Source organism: Labrus mixtus, chromosome 21 (assembly GCF_963584025.1).
Source record: "Labrus mixtus chromosome 21, fLabMix1.1, whole genome shotgun sequence".
NCBI classification, from domain to species: domain Eukaryota; kingdom Metazoa; phylum Chordata; class Actinopteri; order Labriformes; family Labridae; genus Labrus; species Labrus mixtus.
In genome coordinates, this window is record NC_083632.1 from 8,406,834 (window position 1) to 8,429,961 (window position 23,128).

General features: G+C 39.9%; 1 protein-coding gene across 2 annotated transcripts in view; it reads right to left on the minus strand.

The window, feature by feature from the left end:
* Positions 1-23,128, minus strand: part of LOC132955384 (A disintegrin and metalloproteinase with thrombospondin motifs 14) — a 43,375-nt gene that overhangs the window by 2,970 nt on the left and 17,277 nt on the right. The window contains exons 5-20 of one of the 2 annotated variants that reach the window (XM_061028230.1): positions 18,136-18,219; positions 15,839-15,986; positions 12,153-12,258; positions 9,800-9,943; positions 9,492-9,624; positions 8,750-8,863; positions 8,467-8,615; positions 7,844-8,016; positions 7,502-7,635; positions 6,005-6,128; positions 5,631-5,711; positions 4,382-4,545; positions 4,125-4,290; positions 2,492-2,624; positions 2,045-2,252; positions 611-740 (exon numbers count right to left, since the gene is read on the minus strand). In XM_061028230.1, the coding sequence (XP_060884213.1) occupies positions 611-740; positions 2,045-2,252; positions 2,492-2,624; positions 4,125-4,290; positions 4,382-4,545; positions 5,631-5,711; positions 6,005-6,128; positions 7,502-7,635; positions 7,844-8,016; positions 8,467-8,615; positions 8,750-8,863; positions 9,492-9,624; positions 9,800-9,943; positions 12,153-12,258; positions 15,839-15,986; positions 18,136-18,219 (2,191 nt within the window). Of the gene's footprint in view, positions 1-610; positions 741-2,044; positions 2,253-2,491; positions 2,625-4,124; positions 4,291-4,381; positions 4,546-5,630; positions 5,712-6,004; positions 6,129-7,501; positions 7,636-7,843; positions 8,017-8,466; positions 8,616-8,749; positions 8,864-9,491; positions 9,625-9,799; positions 9,944-12,152; positions 12,259-15,829; positions 15,987-18,135; positions 18,220-23,128 lie in introns of both variants that reach the window. The other variant, XM_061028229.1, reaches the window with a different exon arrangement.

The following is a 23,128-nucleotide window of genomic DNA, read 5'->3' on the forward strand; positions in this document are numbered from 1 at the left end:
TAAGAGGACCTGAAAACTTCGTGACAACCTTCTGCTACAGAGAGAATACAGAACAGTGTGGTTTAAAACCTGTAATAAAGCTCACTGGTGTTTAAAGAGCGCAGAGAACAACCTGGACTTTTTTCTTCACGCTTTTGATCAAAACCACAATTTTCCACTCACTGCCTTGGCAGGGAAAAGCGGAGAATTGCCGACCCTGACCTCTTTGAAAATGTGTGTTTTGACACTGAAGCTGAATTAATTTCTCTGCACTCTTTCTGTTTTGGTATTTAGAAAGTTATTTTCTTCTAGTACTGAGGGTATTTTGTAAAACCGGAGAAGGCAAAATTTAGTCAAACAAGCAAATGAAATGCTTGGTTACGTTAGATCTGGCTGCCAGACAGGGTTAGAAAACATGACACCTAATATTCTATATTCCACATCAAGACTGTGGCTGAATGAGCATCAAATAGAAGGAAACAACCATAGGCAAGAAAAAAACCTCTGTGCCTGGTTATTAACAGCTCCCCCCACCCTTCTGCATCACTCATAAAAGGGAAATGAGTCGATCAAGCAGGGGCGGCTTCTGTACACTGATGGAAATTGTCCACTGATTACCCCATGATCGTACCTGGACACGTGTTCAGGTTGCAGATGAGGACCGTTTCAGGCTTCTCGCCCTCACATTCTCCGATGGTGTTGTCGCTGGCCTTACAGACCACCTGCCTTTGCTGAATCCCCTCGCCACAGGTCACTGAACACTGCATCACAACAACAACAACAACAACAACACACAAGCAAAGAGAACAAAAAAAAGACACATTGATGCAACAGGAAACATGCATCCAATCATGTTTGTGTGTTGAGACATGCAAGTTTTACAACTCGAAAGGTCCACAATGACATTTTGCCCCTTGAGCAGAGTCTGGTTTGTGCTTAAAAGAAACATTATTACAACAACAACAACAGTCCTTGATTTTTAATTAAAGTGTAATGAATAACTGTTATCAATGGTCATGAGATATTTTCACACTACATACTGTCCATGGGAAAGTTTACCATGGTATAACATAGTGCATATCCTGGTATTTGTACCATGGTACACCTTCTTACGGGTTCTTAAATACATTTGGTTGCACTGTGATTTAAAGCTCCTGTGAGGAACTTTGAGTTTGTTATATTTGGCAACCCCTGTAAAAAAAAAAAATACATCTAATCCTTTGCTGACTCTATCCTGTACACGTATTAACCTTTTTTTTTTTTACCCCAAAAAAATCCTCCTCTCTGAAGCAGTTAAATGTATCACTGTGGAGTTGTAAAAAAACCCAAAACAAAGCTGTTTTGACAGCCTGCAACAATTTGTGTCATATAACTACCCCACTGCAGCGGTTCCAGACATCTAAAATAACTGCAGATTATGTAGGAATAGTCTATCCTTATGCTGATGGTCTTGTTTGTTATTGTAGATCATGTGGTGGTTGGCAGACAAAATAATAATCGGAGCTTGTCAGAGCCAAACTAACCCCGTCTCCAAGTACAAGCGTTGATAAAGCGCTGTTGCTTCTGAGGATTATGTCATAAGCATTGCTGATCATTTTGCAGCTGACTCCAAATGCAAAAACATTTCTGTCCAATAAATCTTTTAGACCCAGCATATTTAAAAAAGGGACACTTATATGACTGAAATAGACAGTCATATAATTTAACTGCGAGATAGTATTGAGAGGAAAATGTTGCTAATAGCTAAGCTAACCATACCAATACTATTTGGTCTCTAGTTATTGTGAAAATGTGATTTGAAGTGAATTGCTTTATAAAATGTTATAAATTGTAAGACATTTGACAGCACCTTCGCTATTCTTTAATTTAAACAATCATTTATTAGCAAGCTGAAGTTAGCATAACAAGTGACTCAAGTAAGCTAGTACAGTAAGCTGCACATTAGCTAAAATGCAGTTAGTAGGTGTAAATGTTTAGCAACAGGCTTTCTCTTTGAGAGTTTTTCTTTGAGGTTTAGCCTGTTTTACACGTTACAGTTATCTTTAGTTTGGGGCAGCTAGCTCACCTGAGACCACGCCCCTGTCCTCCACTGAGGGGGGCACGTGGTGCTGTTGCAGACTCTCCTCATTTCGGGTCGATCGGCGGTGCAGTGTTTACTGTGGACGGGCCTGTTGGTGCCGTTGTGGAGCATCTGCATGCACTGCACCACTCGGGTCTGGTAGCCGAGCTTCCCGCAGGTCTTACTGCAAGGACTCCACTCCTCGACCACCCACCTGTCAGCACAGCGGGCTCTTTAAAAAGTTTTTCCTGTCACCTGGCAATTACTCTTTTTTCCCCTCCAGTTCACAAAAACATTATAAGGGTGCTTGTCTCTGTTTAAAAGCATATGTGCTGTGAAAAGTGACAGACAGATGGAGGTGCTGGGGGCCATCATTACCTGTAATACTTGAATGCAGCAGACGGTATTGAAAGAAAAAAATAGATTGACCGTTCATAGTTAAAAGTCACTTACGTTGGTTGACTGCAATCTTGGATGTTGCAGCGTTTGCGGATCGGTTTGGGCTTTTTGCTGGTTTCACAGAAATTACGATGCACCAAACGACTGTCACTCTTCCTTCTGCATCCATATTTTGTGTACTGAATGCCTGAAGGATGATCGACAGATAAAAAAGTAGACCAAAAGACAAAATCAATATAGGACATCTGCACACACATAACAAATAACTGCAGTACATGTAATGTGTTTTGGTGCATTGATTTATACGAATAGAATTGGGAATATTTAGCATATGTTGTATGGAGGGTAAAAAGTGCCCTTAAGAATCTGTTAATTGAAGGCCTATTTTCTTTTATTTAAATTGTATTTTGTATTTTCCTTGAAATACAAAACCAGTTATCAACATTCTGTGTCGTGTGTTTAATTAATTCTCCACCACCTCCAAGAGTCTAACCTACATTAGCCCAGTACACCTTAATTTGTTACATCTTGTTTTTTTTGATAATTTATTATTTATAAATACATATTTGATTTAAAGTAAATTTTGTATCCTGAGTGTTACAGTGGGGTCATACAAGCACAGGTAAAAGCACTAATTCAAAATCTTAACCCTTTTTTTGGGGGGGGGGGGGATTTTTGAAAATAAAATGACTTTAACTTTGACATCCGGCGCCCCCAAAATTTCAACTCTAAAAGGAAGAATGTTAAACTTTTTGATCCCTTGAGCACCAGCACTACACCAAAACAAACTGCAGCTATGTGACACCTCCGTTATTCTGAAGCCTTCACTCTCCTCCAGGGACACACCTCCAACCCCACTCCACTCGTGTTTACACAAAGGAGTTATGAATTAAAAAGCACCATAATTAAGCACCATTAAGCGCAAGAGGGGGAAAGAAATTGTCCTCTGCTGGAGCTTCAATTACCTGCAGTCTGCATTGTTGTGTTAGCAGGCTAATCTTAGCACACCGTGGTCAGCTCGTTGCTTCACATTGCACATACATTGACACGGAATGACGGTGATCTAAAGACACTTTCATGACATCCAAGCAGGCAGTGAGTAGGCTGTATTATTCTTCTAAAATGTGGCACACTCTTCCTTTAAATCTTTTTGTCGCTTTCTCCAAATTGAATAGAGAATCGAATCAGATTCATATTTTAAATAATTTCAAAACATGCATGTCTAAGGCTTTTACTCTTTGCTTGTGTCTGTCTACAGTACCTCTTCATTCCACATCAAATCTTTTTTAAATTGTTATATTTTAGACTGTGGACTATGTGTCCAAAATGTGTTGCAAGTGGCAATGTTTCCATGGCTTTGAAAAGTTCTCTTTTTGTCTTTTCTTTTAGTCTTTTCAACTTTCAGAAATCAAAATATATATTTTTATTATGACTAGACTCAAAGAAAAGTGACTCTGCAAAATTGGAACTAGCAGTGGTTTGTCATTCATAGATGATTCAGATGGTTATCAAAGCTGTTCTTAATTCATTTCCCATTGATTCCCATGCTTGATTTGAAGAACATTTCAAATCAAGCACAGTGACAGTCAGACTGCACTGTGGTGGATTTTCTGATTGCCTGAAGGATACTGTGCTGTGACAAACATATTAAATTGCTTATTTGTTACATGAAAACACACTCACTGACCTCCTCCACAGGGTTTGGAGCACTGAGACCAGCTCTTCAGAGCCCACTCATAGGTGTCGAGTTCAGCCAGGAGGACGTTGTTGTTGGTGATGAGCGGCAGCAGGTCCTCGTGGATGATGTACTTATATGTCAAGCTAATCTTGGCGTCATCTTCCTGAGGAATAACCTGAAACAAGGAGAAGACACTTAATAAGACAGAAATTAAGAGATAAATCACTAAAAAAAAAAAAAAAAAAAGGTACTCCAGTCGTACTCACCAGCACCACAATGCCTTCATGCAGGGGCCCGCTGGTCTTCAGCGTCTCCTTCTCTCCATCCATGGAGTACTCCCACTGTAACCCGTTTTCTATGAAGTTCTTTGATTCTGCTTCTTCACTTTTTGCATTTAGAATGAAGTTTCCAGTTACTTGATTCTTCACAGCTGTGAGTAATGAGAGTGGGGAAAGGTTTTAGTCATAAAAAATAAAATGTGTGCACGCTGTGTAGTCTTTAGTTTCATTCAGTAAGAAGCTCCAAAAATTTAATGGACATCCATCATCGACAATGCTCTGCCAAACAACGGCGAGATTTCCCTTTCAGCGGGGAATGTGTCAAGATTAATGTTGGGATTTTTGGCACTGTGGTACGCAACACAGACAGTAACTTCTCAGGGATGTGTGTCATCTTTTTTTCCCATGAGCTCACAAAAGCGAGTGAGGGGGAAAAAAAGAGCGGAGAAAAGAGGAGTCAGTGTTCTGCTGTGTGCCAATTAAAGTTATCCTGACTCAGGACGCACTCGTCCGATTACGCAACGAGAGTTGAATGTTACAAGTCTATCAGTCGGGCCCCACATGTAGCTTCTTAGTTTCGAGGCCTGGGGCTGTATTCACCAAGCTTCCTCAGTACAAAGAGGTGCTCCTGGTGAAAAATCTCACAATCATGACATTTTCTAAGAATTTCACCTTATATTTAGGACCAGATCCTTGTGAAGATAAAAGTTATATTCACTAAGCATCTTAGCCTTTAAGAGAGCCTGAAGGTAAAAACTGTTGGGAGACTTTTAAGAGGCTGAAGAATTTCTCTAGAGGAGAAAAATGGGGAAATGGATTCCACTCACTGAGTGAAGAACATTATTATTTAATCATAGTTGGGCTGAAAAGACCAAACATATTTATGCATTTCAATCCATCTTGGACTTTTTTCCAGTGCAACGTGAGACATGCACATTGAGACCCTGTCAATGTGGTTATCTCCACGGGTGCATCCAGTCACTGACTAAAGACCTTTAATGCTGATGTCACTATCAGCATGTGATGAGACTACTTATACACTGTACTGCTACATACATTAAAAGCATGGCTTTTAATTTATTCAACAGAAATGTAAATTTCAAAGTGTATTGTACCATTTGAACACACAAACACTTAAAAAAAAGAAGAAGGTGTTAATGGTGTCACTTTTTACAAACCAATTATCAAACGTTGCCCTGGGTGTTTCATACATTGTAACAGGATGTGAGAAACTCACCAATTATATGAGGAGAGGTCTCGTTCTCTTCAATGACGATGTGTCGGGCTCCTATCGGGATGTCGAACATTTTAAGCATTCCTAACAAGACACAGAGACACAGGATGGTCATACTGGGGGCTACACAACACAGGGCACTGAATGTGAGCTGGGATAGCAGCCAATTATTTGTGAATCAAAACACTGACACAAAGTTGGCTCCTCTGTTTGCTCATAAGTAGGATACCAGTCGTGCTAAAACATAGAAGATTTGGATGAAGTCATATTCTTTTTTTTATCGTTTTTTAGCTTTAATATGGAAAGTCGTTGCATTGAATGACACCTGTGAAGGAAAGTTGAGTTCAATCTGATTTGTCCACTCAGCGGATAATTACCGTTCTTCTTGGGCGTCTTTGTGAGCGTCAGCTTCACGGTGCGACAGTGGGAGTTGTCCCCCTCGCACACTCCACATTTGTCCTCTTGTTTGTAAGAGCCGACCTCCTTGTCGCAGCCAACATGCTGTGAGGACCAAAGGATACGGCAGTCAATCAATCAGGCCGGTGCTGTGTCTGACTTTTATAAAGACAGAGATTACTCTTCTGGGGAAATGATGCCTTAAGAAAACTCAGCATGCATCTGGTTTGATGTCTGGTTAGTGATGATGCATAACAGAAAGCAGACATAACAAGAATAAAGTCTAAACACATAAAAGCAGCCAGCCTGCAACAAGGAAACTCTCGACTTTATCTCCAAGGATTCTAACATTTAGACAAAGCCATGTATGTGAATGTTTTTGTGTTGGAGCAGAGATTACAGCTCACTGACAGTTGAATCATCATCATTATTATTATTATTTATTTATATCTTTAAAGCACTGCAGCGTAACTGTATTCAGTTGAATTTATTTGGCCTGTTTTTGAGTTATTGAAATCCCAAAATGCCTCGAGATGGTAATTACAAATGAACACGTTTCAAATTAAAAGAAAACCTGCAGTCAAATATACGACATGAGTTCTACAATTCTACAATTCATATAGCAGACGCTTTTATCCAAAGCGACGTACATCAGAGAGTAAGTACTCTAACTAACACACTCTGGGCTTTTTCTTAAAGGTGCAGAGGGACTCTGCAGATCGAATGGAGTTTGGAAGTTTGTTTCACCACCGGGGGGCGACAGAGGAGAAGAGTCTAGTTAGAGTTTTAGGACCCTGTTGTGAAGGTTGGATCAGACGCCTTTCATTGGCAGAGCGTAGTGGGCGGGAGGGAGTGTAGACCTGGATGAGAGAGTTTAGGTCAGGAGGAGCCGTTTTTGTCGCTGTTTTGTAAGCGAGCAGCAGAGTTTTAAATTTGACACGAGCAGTAACTGGAAGCCAGAGATGGAGATGAACAACAGAGTGACGTGCTCTTTTGGGTAGGTTGAAATGCTGCTGCATTTTGGTTCATCTGCAGGGGTTTCATAGTGCATGTAGGATGTGTGGGAGTTCATATGCACGGGTGGGATTACAAAATATAAAGCCTCCAGTTCACAGACTGAGAACAGTATTTGTTGTGCCATTTTGCCTTTGTTGGAAAGGACAGCTAAAGAGAGACAGGAAATGTAGGGAGAAGAGAGTTGGTGATGCCATGAAGGAAAGGGCCGAGATCGGATCGAACCCACGGGCGATGCGACGAGGACTATATCCTCTGTACATGGGGCACGCAACATAACCACTAGGCTATCCGACACCCCTGAAAACTGAGTTTTAAATTACACACTAATGAAGTGAAAAAGTAACACATAACTATTGACATGAAGACTTTTTGGCATTATTATAGATTCTGATCTCTCACGAGACAAATATAAACAGTGTATAAGTACATTTATTTAGGTATACATACTATAGAAGACATACCAAACATTCTCCTCGAGCGCACACGCTGAATGGTTCTGAATAGCTGCAGTGCGTCCCATCATGCATCACCTGGTTCATGAACACCACCTCTCCTGTTTCCTTTGACTTACAGCTCAGCTCACACTTACGAGCCTCTGAAATACACAAAGCACACACGCACACACACCTGGGTTCATACGAGAGTTGTAAGGACCTGAAAAAAAAAAGACCTCAGCAGGACACAGAAGACTTTTAAACCTGAGTCCAAATCTGCAAAGATCATCATCTGTCCACTTGTGCCGCGTGAAGAATTTAAGCCAAAAAGACAACTTTGAGAGAGACAACTTTGCTCTTTATATTCACCATCTGGGTGCTCATACGGTAGCCAGGTGTGCTTGATGTTTTTGTGGTATTTGTTGCTCCTCTGGACGCACTGTTGAGCACGGAAGTCCTCGTAAGGTCCAGCACACTCCTCCGTGTTGCACATCTGGTAGTCAAAAGTAGAGCCAGGGCAGTCTCGACCACCGTAGGCAGGCCTGGCGGATGAGAAAAACAATCGATTGCATGAAAGATGTTTCACGTCTTCATTTCTTTCTTAGCGTTTTAAAAGCTTGTCTCTCAAGCTATAAATCAGGAGATCATTGAGGATATTTATCCTCGAACAAATCGCTCTCAGCAGCACAAGCTTTTGTATGAAAGATCAGAATTCAGAAGGTTCTGATGAAAACGAAGGTTTCGAGACATCCAGTCAAAGTTAACTATTGGACTTAAAAGTATCTTGAGTTAAATAAAAGTTTCATCATAGCTATACATTCTTCCACACTTTCAAGTTTCTGTTTACTTAATAAAAGCTTGTTTTGGATCCCTGCTGTTCAGAGCTTCATTCACACATTAACAGTTACGTCATCCTACGCTGGATGTACACACAGATCATAAACTCACAAACTCTTGGCCTATGAAAGTTTCCTCACTGCCACGGTACTCACGTTGGGTTGTTGCACTGTCGGCTGCGGGAGCGGACGCCGCCTCCGCACGTCCTGGAGCAGGAGCCGAACTTTGACCAGGAGCCCCAGCTGCCATCGTGGCCCTGAGGCTGCTGGCTGGATCTCCAGATGCAGTGTCCCTTAAAGCACCACTTTAAAAAAAAAAAATGGCAAAGAGAGGAGAAAAGTTGAGAGTAATGTCAATGACATTAGAAATAATGTCATACCTTTCAAGTAACATGACATACTGTACATAGCTCAAAGCCAAATTGCAGACATTTCCTACCTTTCCGGGTGCGCACTCTGTTCCATCAACTGGAGGACCTTTTTTGGTTTTACAGAAGTACTGATTATCGGGGTGGCTGCACCACAGCTGCTTGCAAGGGTCGTATGTTCGAAACTGAATGAGAAAAAAGCAGCCATTCAAATCTTCAGTCATTCTTTTCTATCTTTTTCTAAAAGAAACTACAATTTCCTCCAAGCCAGTGTGCTGCTTTCTTTGTAAAAGTCTGAGTTTCTTGCAGTATCTTTTCAGGGTCCTGATATGTATTACAATGTGATGCTGATGTGCCAAAAGATGATTTCCTTATTTGTGAAACCCCTACTAAAGTATAACTTCACAAGAAGCTCCACGTTCCTCATTTTTCTCTTTATTTTAATTCATTTCTAACTATAGACTAAGATAACAACTTTATTCGCTCACGTCTTTATTCTCTCAAATTTACAGCTTTATTCTCGTATATTTAAGACTTCTCATAAATGTACGACTTTATTCTTGAAGATTGATGACTTTAATCTCCCTGATTTCCCCCCTTAATGTGGCCCTAAAACTCCTTTGTACCATGTATTGAGTTTTTCTTTTACTTCTTTATCTTTGTTCATGTCTTTAGGTGAGGTACTGAGATAAGCCCACAGTGGGTTTCTACCTCAACAGCACACGTGATTTATTTGTATTCACTTTATTCTCTGTCTGACTTTTCTGTGCAAACTAAAAAATAAATCAATTATTTTTTTTGATTTGGACTCACAGCTGTGCACATCTTATATCCAACGCCAAAATCAAAGCGGCACTGTTCGTCCATTGAATAATTGATTCCAGGGAGCTCGGGAAGCTTGGGCCACTTATGTTCAAAGGGATCATCCAGCAGGCAGTCGTAGGAGCTGAGAGAGAGAGAGAGCATAACAAAAACCATAAACGTGAGAACTCTGGACAACAGACCAGATAAGGAGAAAGTTCTGAGAAAATCAACAGCTTCATATATAAGCCGTCCAGCGATGACCCTGTAGTTGGAGGATGATATATAAGAAATTATGTACTGTGCGAAACAGAACCTACTGGATGTATCGATTGAGCTCCTGCTTGCTGCAACGTGACCAGTGATAGCGATGGAAAGCTGCTTGGACGAGAGGTGCCATGATGCTACCCATGCTGGTCTCATCTGCACAACGGTTACCCTGCCCGTCATGCTCCATGCCGAGCCTGATGGGAAGGAAAAAAGGTTTATTGAACAGGAGGCGCACAAAATGTATGGGGGGGAAAAAAACAACAGAAAAAGCTCCCTTTTAATCGATGAAAATGAACTCAAAAAGAGTAGTAGAGTAATGTTGTCTGGTTGTAGAGCAACCAGACAACATTAGTGTAGTTCTTTTGTAAGGTGGTCTCTTTGGAAAAGGTCATCTCTTTGTCATCAAAGACTGTCTGAAGTCTTTCAATATTTAGCAGTGCTAAAACAAAGAAAACAAAGCACTACAAAATCAGTCAACCCCAATCATTATCAGAGGGTGGATGTTGTTCAGCAAGGTTGAAATTACATTCACTCGGAGCGTCAGTCACACTTGAAGAGGTATTAAAGCAGGGACCAGCATAGCATGGAGTCTGTCAGCAGATGAAGGGGTTACTGACATCTTTCTTATGATCTTTTGTGCGACATGGCAGTCAATCAAGTTTCCAGATTCATGCCACAGCAGGCGGCGCACTTCACAGGGGTGACCTTGTTAACCTTTTCAGCACCATCGGGGGAGAAACGTGTGACAATGGTGGACATTTGCTTGTGATTCAAGCTAAAGATCACAAAATCAATACATACTGTAGAAAAGACGCAGCCTGTTGCTAAGCTATTCATCAAGCAAGAATCATAGAACAGGCCAGATTGGAAAGATGCTTTTCAAGGTAAATAATGATGATTTTTTTAACCTTAAAAGAAATAAATGACATTATGAGAAAGGTGAAGCCAAAGCTTGCAGCCAATTAGCTTAGCAGACATAAAGAACATCAGAAACAGTTAGCACATCTAAAGGCCATAAAATAAGCCTAGCAATCCTGAATAATAATTCCTGAATTTATTTGTATTATTTGATTGCAGGGATGTATGTTAAGTTAAGCACAGTCGTGTGTGATTGGCTGTCCAACAGATGGGCTGTCAGTGTGCTGCTGCTTGCTGATATGTAATTGGGCATGTGTGATATTATTATAGGGTCGACATAATGCGGGCGTAATGAATGAGATGAAGAATGGATCAAGTCATAGAATACACTTTTATCCCAGGTCTAGAAGACAATTAGCTTTATTAGGGGTTTTACCTCCTAGGTAGCAAATGAGGATTGGATTCAGCACAAAAAAAAGAGTAGTTTAAAGATCAGTAGACAACATGAAATATCTGATGAATCAGGATATGTAAATCCTTAGTAGTCTCCTCGACTTCATAGTTTTCTACAGTCAATGCTAAGAACACATTACTAATGTATTGAGGTTGGATTCCCAACGCGAATAAAACTTCTACTTTTAGATACAGCTGTTTGGCTACCTGTTACTGCTAATGCTGTATACTAAAAGCCTAGTTACAGGACTCCAAATGGCATGTGTATGATATTTTTGGAAATAATTGTGTTCATTACTCTTTTAATATAAATTGTAAAATCCAAAAAATCAGCTTCTTCATTCTTCAGTGGTCACACAGTATTTTTATGGATTATTTACGAGACCATTTTAAGTATTGAATAAAGAATGTGCTCAGTGGCTTCTTCATTAGGTGTGTCAAGTAAAAGCTCATGAAATCCAGTATATCCCTATCATAACATCTACCTTTAAGGTGTTCCCAACTAGGGGTAATTGCTCAAGTTGGATTTGCGTAAATTACATTTAGAGGTGCTTCTCTTTCCCCTTCTTTCCTCCTCGTGTAAATCAGTGTAGTGATGAAAGATACAACAGAAAACTCAAAGCACTTGGTCTTTTTCGATTCTCAATTTTTCAAAATCCATCTGCCTACATGAAAAAAATATATAGGCCATAATTTAGACATCCAATTACTAAGACCTCAGTTCTAAAACATATCACGCAATCAACACCTTTATGATAATCAATTAACACTCCTATAATAATGAAAAAACTCTTGACATGTGCATACATGTACCTGGGTATCGGGTGTACTGTAATACATGTGGTTTATGTTCTTCCTACTTACACACTTATAATGTATTTGGTTTGTTTTCCAAAAACAGCGCTGAATAATCTCATCTTGTCTGGCTGAGTAACTGCTTGCATATGTTGTTTTATAAAGACAACAGAGCCCAGTCAAACGTCTCTCTGTGCCGTGATTACAGCCTACAGTTACTGTGGAAAACGATCGCCTTAATTGGAGGCAGTCAAGACTCATGCCGGTTTGCTTTTTCATTGTCATGTCTTTACTCACACATGGCCGGTTTCGTGAGCGACCACAAAGGCCGAGGAGAAGCCGTCCTCGTGGTTCAGAGTGCAGCTCCTCAGTGGGTGGCACATCCCTGTCACTGGAGCGTAACCTGGGCAACACAAAGACCACACAGACCTAATAATCAAGAATCAGGGTGAAGGTCGTGACATTCTCGCTGATGGTCCACGTGGAAAATTGCTCTTCATGTGACGTAAATGGAGTTTAGAGAGTCTGAAATGAGACTGTGGGTTCAGTCACTGTGAAGATCTCAATCTTTTTCTTAGTGCACTGCTGGCCGACACAATCTGGAGTTCAAATTGGCGGATGGAAAAAAGAGAACCACAGACTGTGACGCTGCTGGTAATGTCTGATAGACTCATATGTTCTACTGTTATCTGATGCAGAAGGTTGCACTCAGCAGGCTCAAAATAGTCAAACACACACACACTTAAGGTGAGAGACAGACAGAGGGAATGCCCCTTATAAATCAGTGACAGTGACTTCTGTCCAAGTCATTTGATCGGACAAGAGCCATGCTCTACGATGAGTGCTGATAGGGTATGACAGCACTGAGTCTTTTAACTATATCAGGTGTTCAAGGCACCCTTCAATAAATTACAGCAAACGTTGTGTTTGTCATGAATAATCAATTACATGTGCCATAAAAACACAACGGTCAAATCATTAAGTCAGCCTCTTGTACAACTGTTGTATGAATGCAATATCACACTTGACGTTTTCTGCTGTTGAACTCAATATTAGTATGGCTGTGATTATAGTTAACACTTAGCCTACAGCCTCATGCCTACAACTTTTTAACATCCTACTTATTTTCAGGACTGCACTCCCTTTAGTGCGATGTTGCTAAGCTAACCTGCTACATCATATAACCGTGTTCAGAAAAGATGAATGCAGTACGTCTTATTTTAGATGTGAGAGCCTCTTAAAAAGAACATTCAAATACTGACTACGCTATCAGAAAGAAAAAATGTCCTCAAAGCACCATAATAAATTCACAGCATATACTTGGTGAAGTTTGAACAGGTGGACGAGGTATGACGCAGCTTTTGCTGACAGCTTGCCAATTGATCATCTCGTTATTGTGCCTGGAGGCAGACCAACAGTAAACGGCGAGCTCAGAAGCCTCTCGCAGTGTTTCCCAGCAGCCATCTGCCCGGCATCAAAACATTTCACACAGGTCACCACCTTTTTAAGCAAAGCAAAAACATCAAACAAAAACTCGATCAAGAGGTGTGCAGCGATTCAGCTTGGTGCGCTTGATTTGGATCAGGAGCACGCTTTTTTTTTTTTTTTTTTTTTTTTTTTTTCACCTTTTTGGCGACTTTCAGATCATTTCCATGCTCTCTGACCATCAGAAGACATTTCTTTGGCATGCAGGTAAAAAGCAGAAAATGCAGCAGACAGACAGCCGGTGATGGAGACATGTATGTCAGGTTATGTAGTTGATGATGGTAAAGAGAAACATCTACAGAAAGTAATATGAGTCATAGCAGAGTGTTTCTTTCCTGCTACGTGATGATGGAAGTGCTTTATGAAGGCCAGTTTGGACCCAAATTGTTGAAGGTTCTATTCATGAAGAGCAACACAATGAACACATGAAGTGCCACAAAAGAAAGCGAGCATAACCCTTTGTCTGAAAGGCAGATAAAAGGAATTAAAGATGCACTTTGCATTCCCATGAAGAGGCCAGTGGGAGCTTTGCACATTGAAGCGAAAAAGGTGCAGCAGCAGAAGCTAGCGGCAAAAAAAAAAACAACAACAATTTTTTTCGACTGCTGATGTGCCGAGAGAAGTCAAGTGGTCTTCCTGCAAGGTCGAAAATACATACACACTGAACATTAAAGGAGCAATATGTAAGATACTGAATTAAATCATAAAATGACCTTACTAAAACAACAGATATGAAGGAAGCTATGTTGAAAAGCTGGCTTCTCTGGCAACAATCCAGCAGCCAGTATGTCCTCCTTCTAAGTTTCCATTCTGGTCCAGAATGGTTTGTTTGCCTGGCAAACCGACAGGTGTCGCAGCGGGCAAGCGATCTGGTTCAGATATAACTGATTGTACCCGACCCAAAAAGCCTCAGCATTTTTCGAATAAACTCCAAGGCTAGAAACGTGGTGAAACTAGGATCAATATTGGAGATGCTTTTTGAAAAATAGAGGTTAGAACCTTTCAATATCGATGCAGAGCTGGCTGAACACTGAAGCTTCCCTGTACATGACATACTGAGCAGTAGACACTAGGGAGGAGGGGGCTCTCGCCAATGTTTTGAATTTGGACTGTAGTACCCATTTTTAAACTCTAGGTGCCAGAGTTACATATTGCTCCTTTAAGGGTGAATAATAAGTCAGCCAATTAAGTAACAGTGCGTTTTGTAAGAGTAGACAAACTCATTAACGGTAAGCTTACTTTATTCTGCATTGACACACGGGACTAGACAGGGTTGCACTGTGACCTTTCAACCCCCCCTCCCACCCCAAAGCACCACCACACTCGATAAAAGAACCTCTGTTCAACGCACCAAGGTCTCCCTCCCTTTGTAAGGTATTTACTCCTTAGTGGTAAGGAACCATTATTATCTTTATTTGCTAATGGCCTATTACATATATCAGACCAAATGAAAAACATTCATTACATATAACTGATTTCTCAGACTTTTAGTCATTCTCGGGGTCGAAGTCAACCCACTTCACCTCCACTCGAGATCCAATAAACAGCCTTGAACTACGTCTCTAGTTAATTGATATTCCCTTTAAAAAATCAAATTCAAGTGTGGTTCATACCGTTGTATCATTTTTATTTGTTCGGCAGCTTCTCCATGAACATAATGCAGACTTTCTTATTTTTTATCACACTGCCAAAGATATGCGTTTGGATAGAGAATCTACCATCTCACATCTAAACTTTGACAAGGGCGTGTGATGTCTCCTCGTGACCTCCAACACACAGCAGCACAGCAAAAGGTGCCATAGCAACCGGGCGTTGTTATGAACACAAAACAACGGTAGCTATGGCAACGTGCAGAGTTGTGACAAGCAAACCAGGTAGCCTCAGGTCGTACTCTCAACATCTAAACATGACACTGGTGCTTAAAAAAGTTAAAAATACACTCAGTTATTGAACTTGGGCTCAGAGGATGTTTGTTCATTCTGCACCGAGTTGCTCTGGCGTTTAGGGCTGCTCACTTCAAATTTTGTTTTGAAGGGCTGGAAAGAAGAAATACAGCATGAGTCAAACTCGAAAACTCACAGAACATGTATGGTACAAAACTCCTCCTACAGATTGCATACATGTGTTATTAGGAATGAAAGTTTATCTTTCAAACAACATTTTTTGGTCTGTAATAAAAAACTATCACACATTTCTGATTTTTGTCTACATGCCAAAAACCTCCTTCAACAATATCAGACGTTATTTTTTCATATCCAGGGTGGCATCAATGTCAAGTCAGCAAGGTTTTGGAAAGTTTCTCAGTATTTATTTTTGCTGTGAGGTCAGCGTCCGGAGAATTGGTTTTGTGAACTCAGCTGCGGCTTCCACTTTTTTTTTTAGTCTCTAATCGACCTTACCTGGGCAAGACTTGAAGCCAACCCCTTTGTGAATGGAAGCAGATATCAGCACTCACTCTGCACAGTCCTCGATCGAGAAAAATACAGTACCTTGCATACCTGCGGGACCAAAATCTTGCCTTGTGAGGAAGATGGCGTGATCGTGGTACTCGGCATGGTCGGGGTCCCGGCGCTGCTGCGTGTTGGCCCATCGGCACACCTGCTCCAGGCTGCGGGATGGGTTGCCACGCTCGATCAGACTTATAGACTGCAGAAAGACAAGGCACAGGGAGATGACGATATGTGGTTCAAATGATCAGCTCCTTGCATGGGTAAAAGCTTCTCATCATTTTCCCACCCCTGAAGCGTGCATAGCCTTTCACTTCATAAATCCCAGAATAAGCTAACTTTCTCCCTAAGTATTCTGCATAATGTGTGGAAACTTGGTGAAAATAGATTGTTTTTACTATTGTTTCTGTAAAAAAAAAAAAAAAAACGTATTAAAAGGTATACTATTTAATGGCAAACTGCAGAAAAAGGAGCACACAAATCTTCAGGTGCACGATCGCAAAAAAAAACACTTTCAGGAAAACAGAAAAGTCAGCACACATAATTTCCTTTAATGTTTTAAAATCTGGGTAGAGCAGCAGCATATAGATCAGCAACTGGTATGTTTCAGCACAAAGTCGTCACCCGCGTTCGTTGTCGCTTGACCATTGGCTATTCTGTTTTCTTGTTATACTGTTTCATGTCTTCATCAGATGTTTTCACCTGAATATGACTTGACTTTTTCCAGTGATTATAGAATAATAGTGGTTTGTAATTCACATGATCTCTTAATTCTCCTTTCTTTGGCATCTGAGGTGGCAGAAGTATGCAATGAAGCTAAATTTGAATATAAATCCCACTTAATGGAAGTGTCCACTAGACAGATAAAAAATACATTTGTGAAAGACACAGAGTGCAGATCTTTGTTCCCCTCTGATGCCCAAAGTGTCTCACACAGGACCACATTTTGCATCGTGAACACTAAAAGTTGCTGTATGTGTGCTCGTCTATTCCCAATCTGGCATGCGGCTTCAAAACCCACTGGTGACTGCAGACAGATAGACTTCCAAATGGAAACTGCTGCAGGAAACTGAAAAGGCCTGACAAATATCAAGTAGACATGGAACGCACTTTCCTGTTTGTCTGGCGTGTTGTGAAAAAGCATCCAAAGAAATCACCAACAAAACTGAGGCTGGGATGAGCCAGCCTGTTGGTGGATAACATTGCTGCCCAAACAGTATTTTGCAAACTGCTTTGGCACCTGGACAAGAAAAGCCAGATGCCAGTATCCAAGCAACATCAAGCAGTCAAATGAACAGGTGCTGACAAAGTGATGGACATGCACTTGGAACAAAGTCCATCATTTTAGCATATATACATGAGAATTATAGTATAATTAATAAATGTCTTGAACCCTGCTGACAACAAAATTTTATGAAGAACCACTTCAAGCAGTAAATCAAACATGACATGAAACAGAATTACAAAAGCTGTTGAGGTTTTGACTTTGACTAACAGCCTACATTAAATGTTATTTCCTTGTGTGACAGGCTTATTGCATGGTTAAATAAAAGAAAATCATTTCTTCCTATGAAAAAGTTGTAAGGTTAAATGTAAGGTTTGTTCAAGTGAAAATTCATTTATTTTATAATCCAACATGGTATCCACTAGATTGATTTTCAGTAATAACTTTCACACACATTTATGTGTTGTGTAATAAGCAGAGATGAGGAAGGGATACGTCTGCAACAGAAGAAAGGAGAAGAGGTAGAACATGGATGAATTTAATGACTTCTATTTGGTTCTCTCCTCCACAAATTGGTGGAACGAATGATCAAACTACCAAAGCAATAATAAATCACAAACTGGACGCTGTGTGCCTCTCCATGCGACTGATTTGTTGCATCCGTGACTGATTGGCCACATCTACTTGGTCTGTGCTAGCTGGGTACACAGTACAGATAACAGCATGTGTATATATGCTCTGAAGGAGCATGTAACATGAAAATGTTGTCATTATGTCCCTCATTCAGCCCACGCACTGAGCGATAGAAAGTATTCCTCGTGGTCCTGGAAACACTGCTGCAAATGTCTCTTTGTATTTTCATTACTGACAAACTGAATTGTCGTGATTATATCCCTTTGTTGATGTCCTGTATTTATATTTCTTGTGATTTTTTTAACGGGTGTGAAAAAAAAGTATAAAGTATTTATTTTCTATCGAAACCTGGAAAAAATAAGCTTATTGATTTTTGTCTTCAGTCTGTAATCTCTTTTTTTCATTCCAAACACAATTGAACTTGTATTCACAGGGTGACCGGCAGAGATTCATTCATATGAAAATACGCTAGTCCTTGCACATGGCTCACCTGTCTGTAGCCGACCATTATCATGCGCACAAGGACGATGTTGATGTTGGTTCCCAAAGATTCATCGTGGTAGATTTCATCAACCTGAAAGGAAAACACAATCTCTCAATTGTCTGTTGGATGAAAGAAAAGCGATACAAACTGTTAACAATAATAAGAACATACAAAAATATTACATTATAGGAAACCTGTTTGTTCTTAAAGGAAGAATGTGCTACTTTTTGATCCAGTAGATGTCGCCCTTGAGCACCGGCATGAAACCAAAACAAACAGTTGTTTGTTTGCACCTCCGCCATGCCGTCCAGTGAAAACATCTCCAACCCCCCTCCCCCCCTTCATTATGGTTTACGCATGCAAGTGGCAGACAAAATTGTGATTTGTCCAAGCTGCAATTGCCTGTGGCCTGCATTGTTGTGTTAGCTACTAAAGTTAGCATACTCGTGGCTTCAGACTGCATGTAAATTACACAGAATGACTGTGATCTAAAAAAAAACGCTTAAGTGACCTTTAAATAAGCAGTGAGTATGTGATTCTTCTTTTCTCTAGTCGTGGACTTAAACAGCTTTTACACACGAGTGGAGGAGTCGGCTGTCCCGTCCATGGTAACATGGCTACGACAACAACACAGCGAGACTCGTGCTTCTCACTCATTGTCGACTGTCATGACTCAGAGAGACATTTACAGGGGATATACTTGAGTTCTGCAATATTTATGTGTAAAATGTCACAAACTTTTCCTTTAAGGAAGTGAATTAATACAATCAAAAGACAAGAACAAACCCAAGTTCCGATAAAGTCTAAGCAATAAAGAAAGCAGTCCTTTGTTGAACAAAACTTATGAAGTGCGTGACTTTTTCAAGGATTCAGTTCTGTGTACTAAATGTGTTTTTCTTTAAACTTAAAACTGAAGTGGTCGAAAGATGCTTTTTTATGGCCAAACTAACTTCACATCCAGCCTCTAATTTTATGGGTGGGGGGGCTTTGTTCAAGTGCACACTGTGCACAAATGTTTTCCACTCCAGTAAGTGTGTGTTGCTTTACACTGAGGCTTTTCAAAAGCAGGAAAAGAATAATAGGAAGAAAAGAGTGTGTAATATTGGTGGACACAACAGAACTCTTTTAGTTTTCAAGTAAAGATGAACAGTACTTGAAGTTGTTTGTGCTCTTGCTAGGTAAATTCATTTTCCTCTCCCTTTCTAAATCTGTATGGAATCAATGTGAGGAGCAAAGTGTTTGACACTGCCCTCATAACATTCAGGAGAATGTGTTGCTTTCACACTTTATACCAACATTAAGAGTCTCAGTAGCTGCTCAGTAACCATGAGAGAACTGTTTTTTTTTTCATCTCTCACAACAAGAATTATGATGTTAAGATACAGGAAATGATGCAATAAAACCAGCGAGTCATGATCAACAGCAAAGACGTATGACCTAGGAATACATTGAGTTTGATATGGCTTAATGATAATGCTATTTGGCTGTTAAACAAAGGCCGAGCTAAGATCTCATGCAATTCCCAAGTCCAATTTCACCATGAGTGCATTTATTTTCTCTTAAATTCTTACATTATGTCTCCATTCCTCTGAGGAAGAATAAAGTCCATCTTATACTTCACTCTTTGGCTGATAAATAAAGTCAGAAGTAAACACGTGCCCACTTATCCACGCATTCTGGGTAGAGGATAATATAAAGACATATAAAGTTGACAGTCTTCCCTAAAATATGTAACCTTGGAATTTTCCCTACAAACTGTAAACTGAGCGATACAGATCAGACATTGGTTATTTTCTGTTTACGTCAAGATAAACATACTACATACTATAAAAGACCAAGCCTACAGAAGTGTCTGTGTGGGATTATTACACAGTCTTGTCTTAGAAACACTCACTGTGATAATTAAGGGAAAATATTCTAAACTCAAGAAAACATGGGGTTATTTTATGGAATTTATAAAAGGGGAAAATTATGTAGATGCCTGTTTGCCTTGATTAATATAATTTATGTGCGTTTTTCTTTCTTTCTTGATTATAGTGTTGTCCTTGAGGAATCTAACTTGTATTTCAAAATGCTTTGATGCCCTGTCAAAGCCTGGTATAGTAACTTGTTGTGAATGTTCTTAAGTGCACCTTAATTGTTGGTTTGTCTGGATATGTGTAGTTTTTGTTAGATTGAAAGTGTAATATTGAAAATCTCAATATCAAGAAACACACTTGTTTAAAAAAAAAGGGGGAAAAAAAGAACTAAACACGTGTTCAATATTTCTTCTGTCATAACTCATGAGGTCTTTTATTTTGGACATGTGGTGGTTACGGATTGTAATTAAAGTGCTGAATAAACTTGGTGACTCTTGCTTGGTAAACATGGCGCTCCACGAACAGCCTTCACACATTTCTCCATGTGACTTCTGAACTTGAAACACATGTTCTAAAACTGTCATTTTACAAAGCACAGGGGGATGACACTGTGTGTGTCAGAATCATAAATCTAAGTTTCCATGTTGTGTTGCAAGCTTGGGAAATGATTTCCTGCAACATCTGCGCACTATTTATCATTATTTTCATAATCTGTGCAATGTTTTTGTATTTCCTTCTCCTACTTCAGCTTCTCCCTGAAAGATCGTAGAAAAAGTTCAGAGCACTCAAATAAAAAAATGAACCAAACATTCTGAGATTACTCTTTACAAAAGCCCTGTGTACACTACATGATTTCAGGCTGATTTAGGGTGGTTTCACACAAGGGATCCATCAGCAGTGTTGATGGCTGACCACCATAAGATCAGCTGCTCCCTACTGGTCAGATGAGTTTCTGACGTGTTAGATATTTAGGTTTTTACGACTGCACACAATCGCGCAGCGTGAGCAGAGCCATGAGCCAATTTCCCGCCCATTTGAGCTACGCATGTCAGACGACTGAAATCAACCTCCTTCTGAGAGAGTTTTTCTATTGAAAATTGCGAATTGCAGATTTTACTTGTGAAGTGTGAGCTCTCAGTGTGTGCCCGACAATCAGACAATTGAACCCGTTTTGCTAGGTATGACAACAATCTTTCAAAAGCTGTGATTGGCTAATCCATAAAAGAGAGAGAAATAAATAAAAATGCTCTCTTAGTGATAATGGGGATAGAATGACAGTGATATTGATTGGACTAATTACAGAATCTAGTCAGTCGGTGTATAACCATGAAGACTATTTTATGAAATGAACATCTCTATATTGCCGACACATGCCCACTGGTTCAGATTGCTCACGTACATTCACCATTCAGGTACTTTAGAATATTTCTCCTATCTCTCCTTTTTCTGACATCCTCTTCTCTGCTTTAGAAACTCTTAACCATCTTGAATGTCCTCCTCACTACTCCATCAGTTCTTCATTTTGTGAATGTATTTCAGCTTTGCAAGGATCTATACTTACTATATATTTTTGTGCTGGGGAGCTTTGTAAATATGGCCCAATGACGCACTTTTGCAAGACACATCCAATCACAGAGTTTTATAAATTTAAACGATGAACTGTTTGACTGAAGTTAAAAAATTTAAAAGTAGACAAAATTAATAATAAGACCTACAGCTTTTATAATCCCAATTTTAAATCATACTGTAACTGATTCTACTTAACAGCAAATTCATCAAAGGCTTATGGGTACTGTAGTATTAATAGCTGTGCCAAAACTAACAAAACAAATGGTGTACATTAACCAGGAGTGTGTGTTGTTTTTGTATTCAAGGTCTATCCTCCTTCTCAACCAGTTTAAATGAGTCTAAATCTACTCTGATCCTATATTTTTATCATGCCTTTAAACCCCTCTATTTCAGCCCTGCTCAGAACAGGCTGATTCTGAGTCTGTAGCTTTAAATGACCACGCCCCTCTCTAGAAGGGCTCAGGCTACTTTCTTGCACCATTCCCAATTGTTTACGGTGAGAATTCAGACTCGGAAGGCAGGACAAACCCCTAGCTGTGGGAGTGTCACCCACCTGGGGGAGGGGTTACTGCCATTTGTGATGTCACAAAGGTAAAAATCTCCGAACGGCCTGTTTGAGCACACGTTTTCTGAAAAGTGGAGCAGGCAAAAGACTGAGAGGATGGACTGTTCTCATAATTGGGGAGTTTGTAGACAGACTAAGGACAAGTATTAGTGTTTGAAAAACATGGTAATTTGAATTTTGCAGAAAACACAAAGAGAAGCAACATTTTAAATTGGATAACCGATGTGGGAGTTCCAGAAGCAGATCTGAGGTTTTAAATGTTAAAAAAGGTTTCAGTTTTATTTGTATTGTATTTCAGTTAAGTATTTGACATTTGAATTAAAAGTTATGCCACCGACTCGAGCTCAGAAGTTATTTAACTGTCTTACTGTGTGGTTTATCTCATTAGATTTCGGTACAGATTTGCATTGATCTCTCCTTACTGTAGCAGCACAGCTTCTGACACACAAGTCACATCTTTCTCACAGTCCTGCCTGAATTGTTTAACTCCACAAACAGTATGAGGTGCTCATTATCTATTTTTTTAAAAACTCTCCCTTTCCCCTCTGAACTTTTCCCTTGTTGATTCTGCAACAACAATATTCAGATGTTTAAAACAAAGATATGATAATGTATTTGCTTCAGGCTAACAACAAAAAAGGCACCATGCTTTTAAACGTAACACCCCACTCAGTGAAACTTCAACAACATTTGATGCAACTTATTTGAAGCACTTTGAAGCTCTGGGTTTAAAAGGAGCTTTGAAAACAAAACCTTTTTATTTTTCTCACATTAAAAAAATTCTAAAAAACAACAAAAATGCCCTTTTTATGTTTCATGAGGCTGGTGACTCAAACAGTGATATAAACTTTGTTACTCTCAGAAGCTCTACGACACGTAACGCTGATCCACCAAAGGTCATCGATTATTTGGTGTTGCTGAACACTGATTACTCAGAACAGCCTGGAGGGGTAAATCTGATGTGTTTGTAATGCTGTAGTAGAGGAAATGAAAAGATGTACCAACA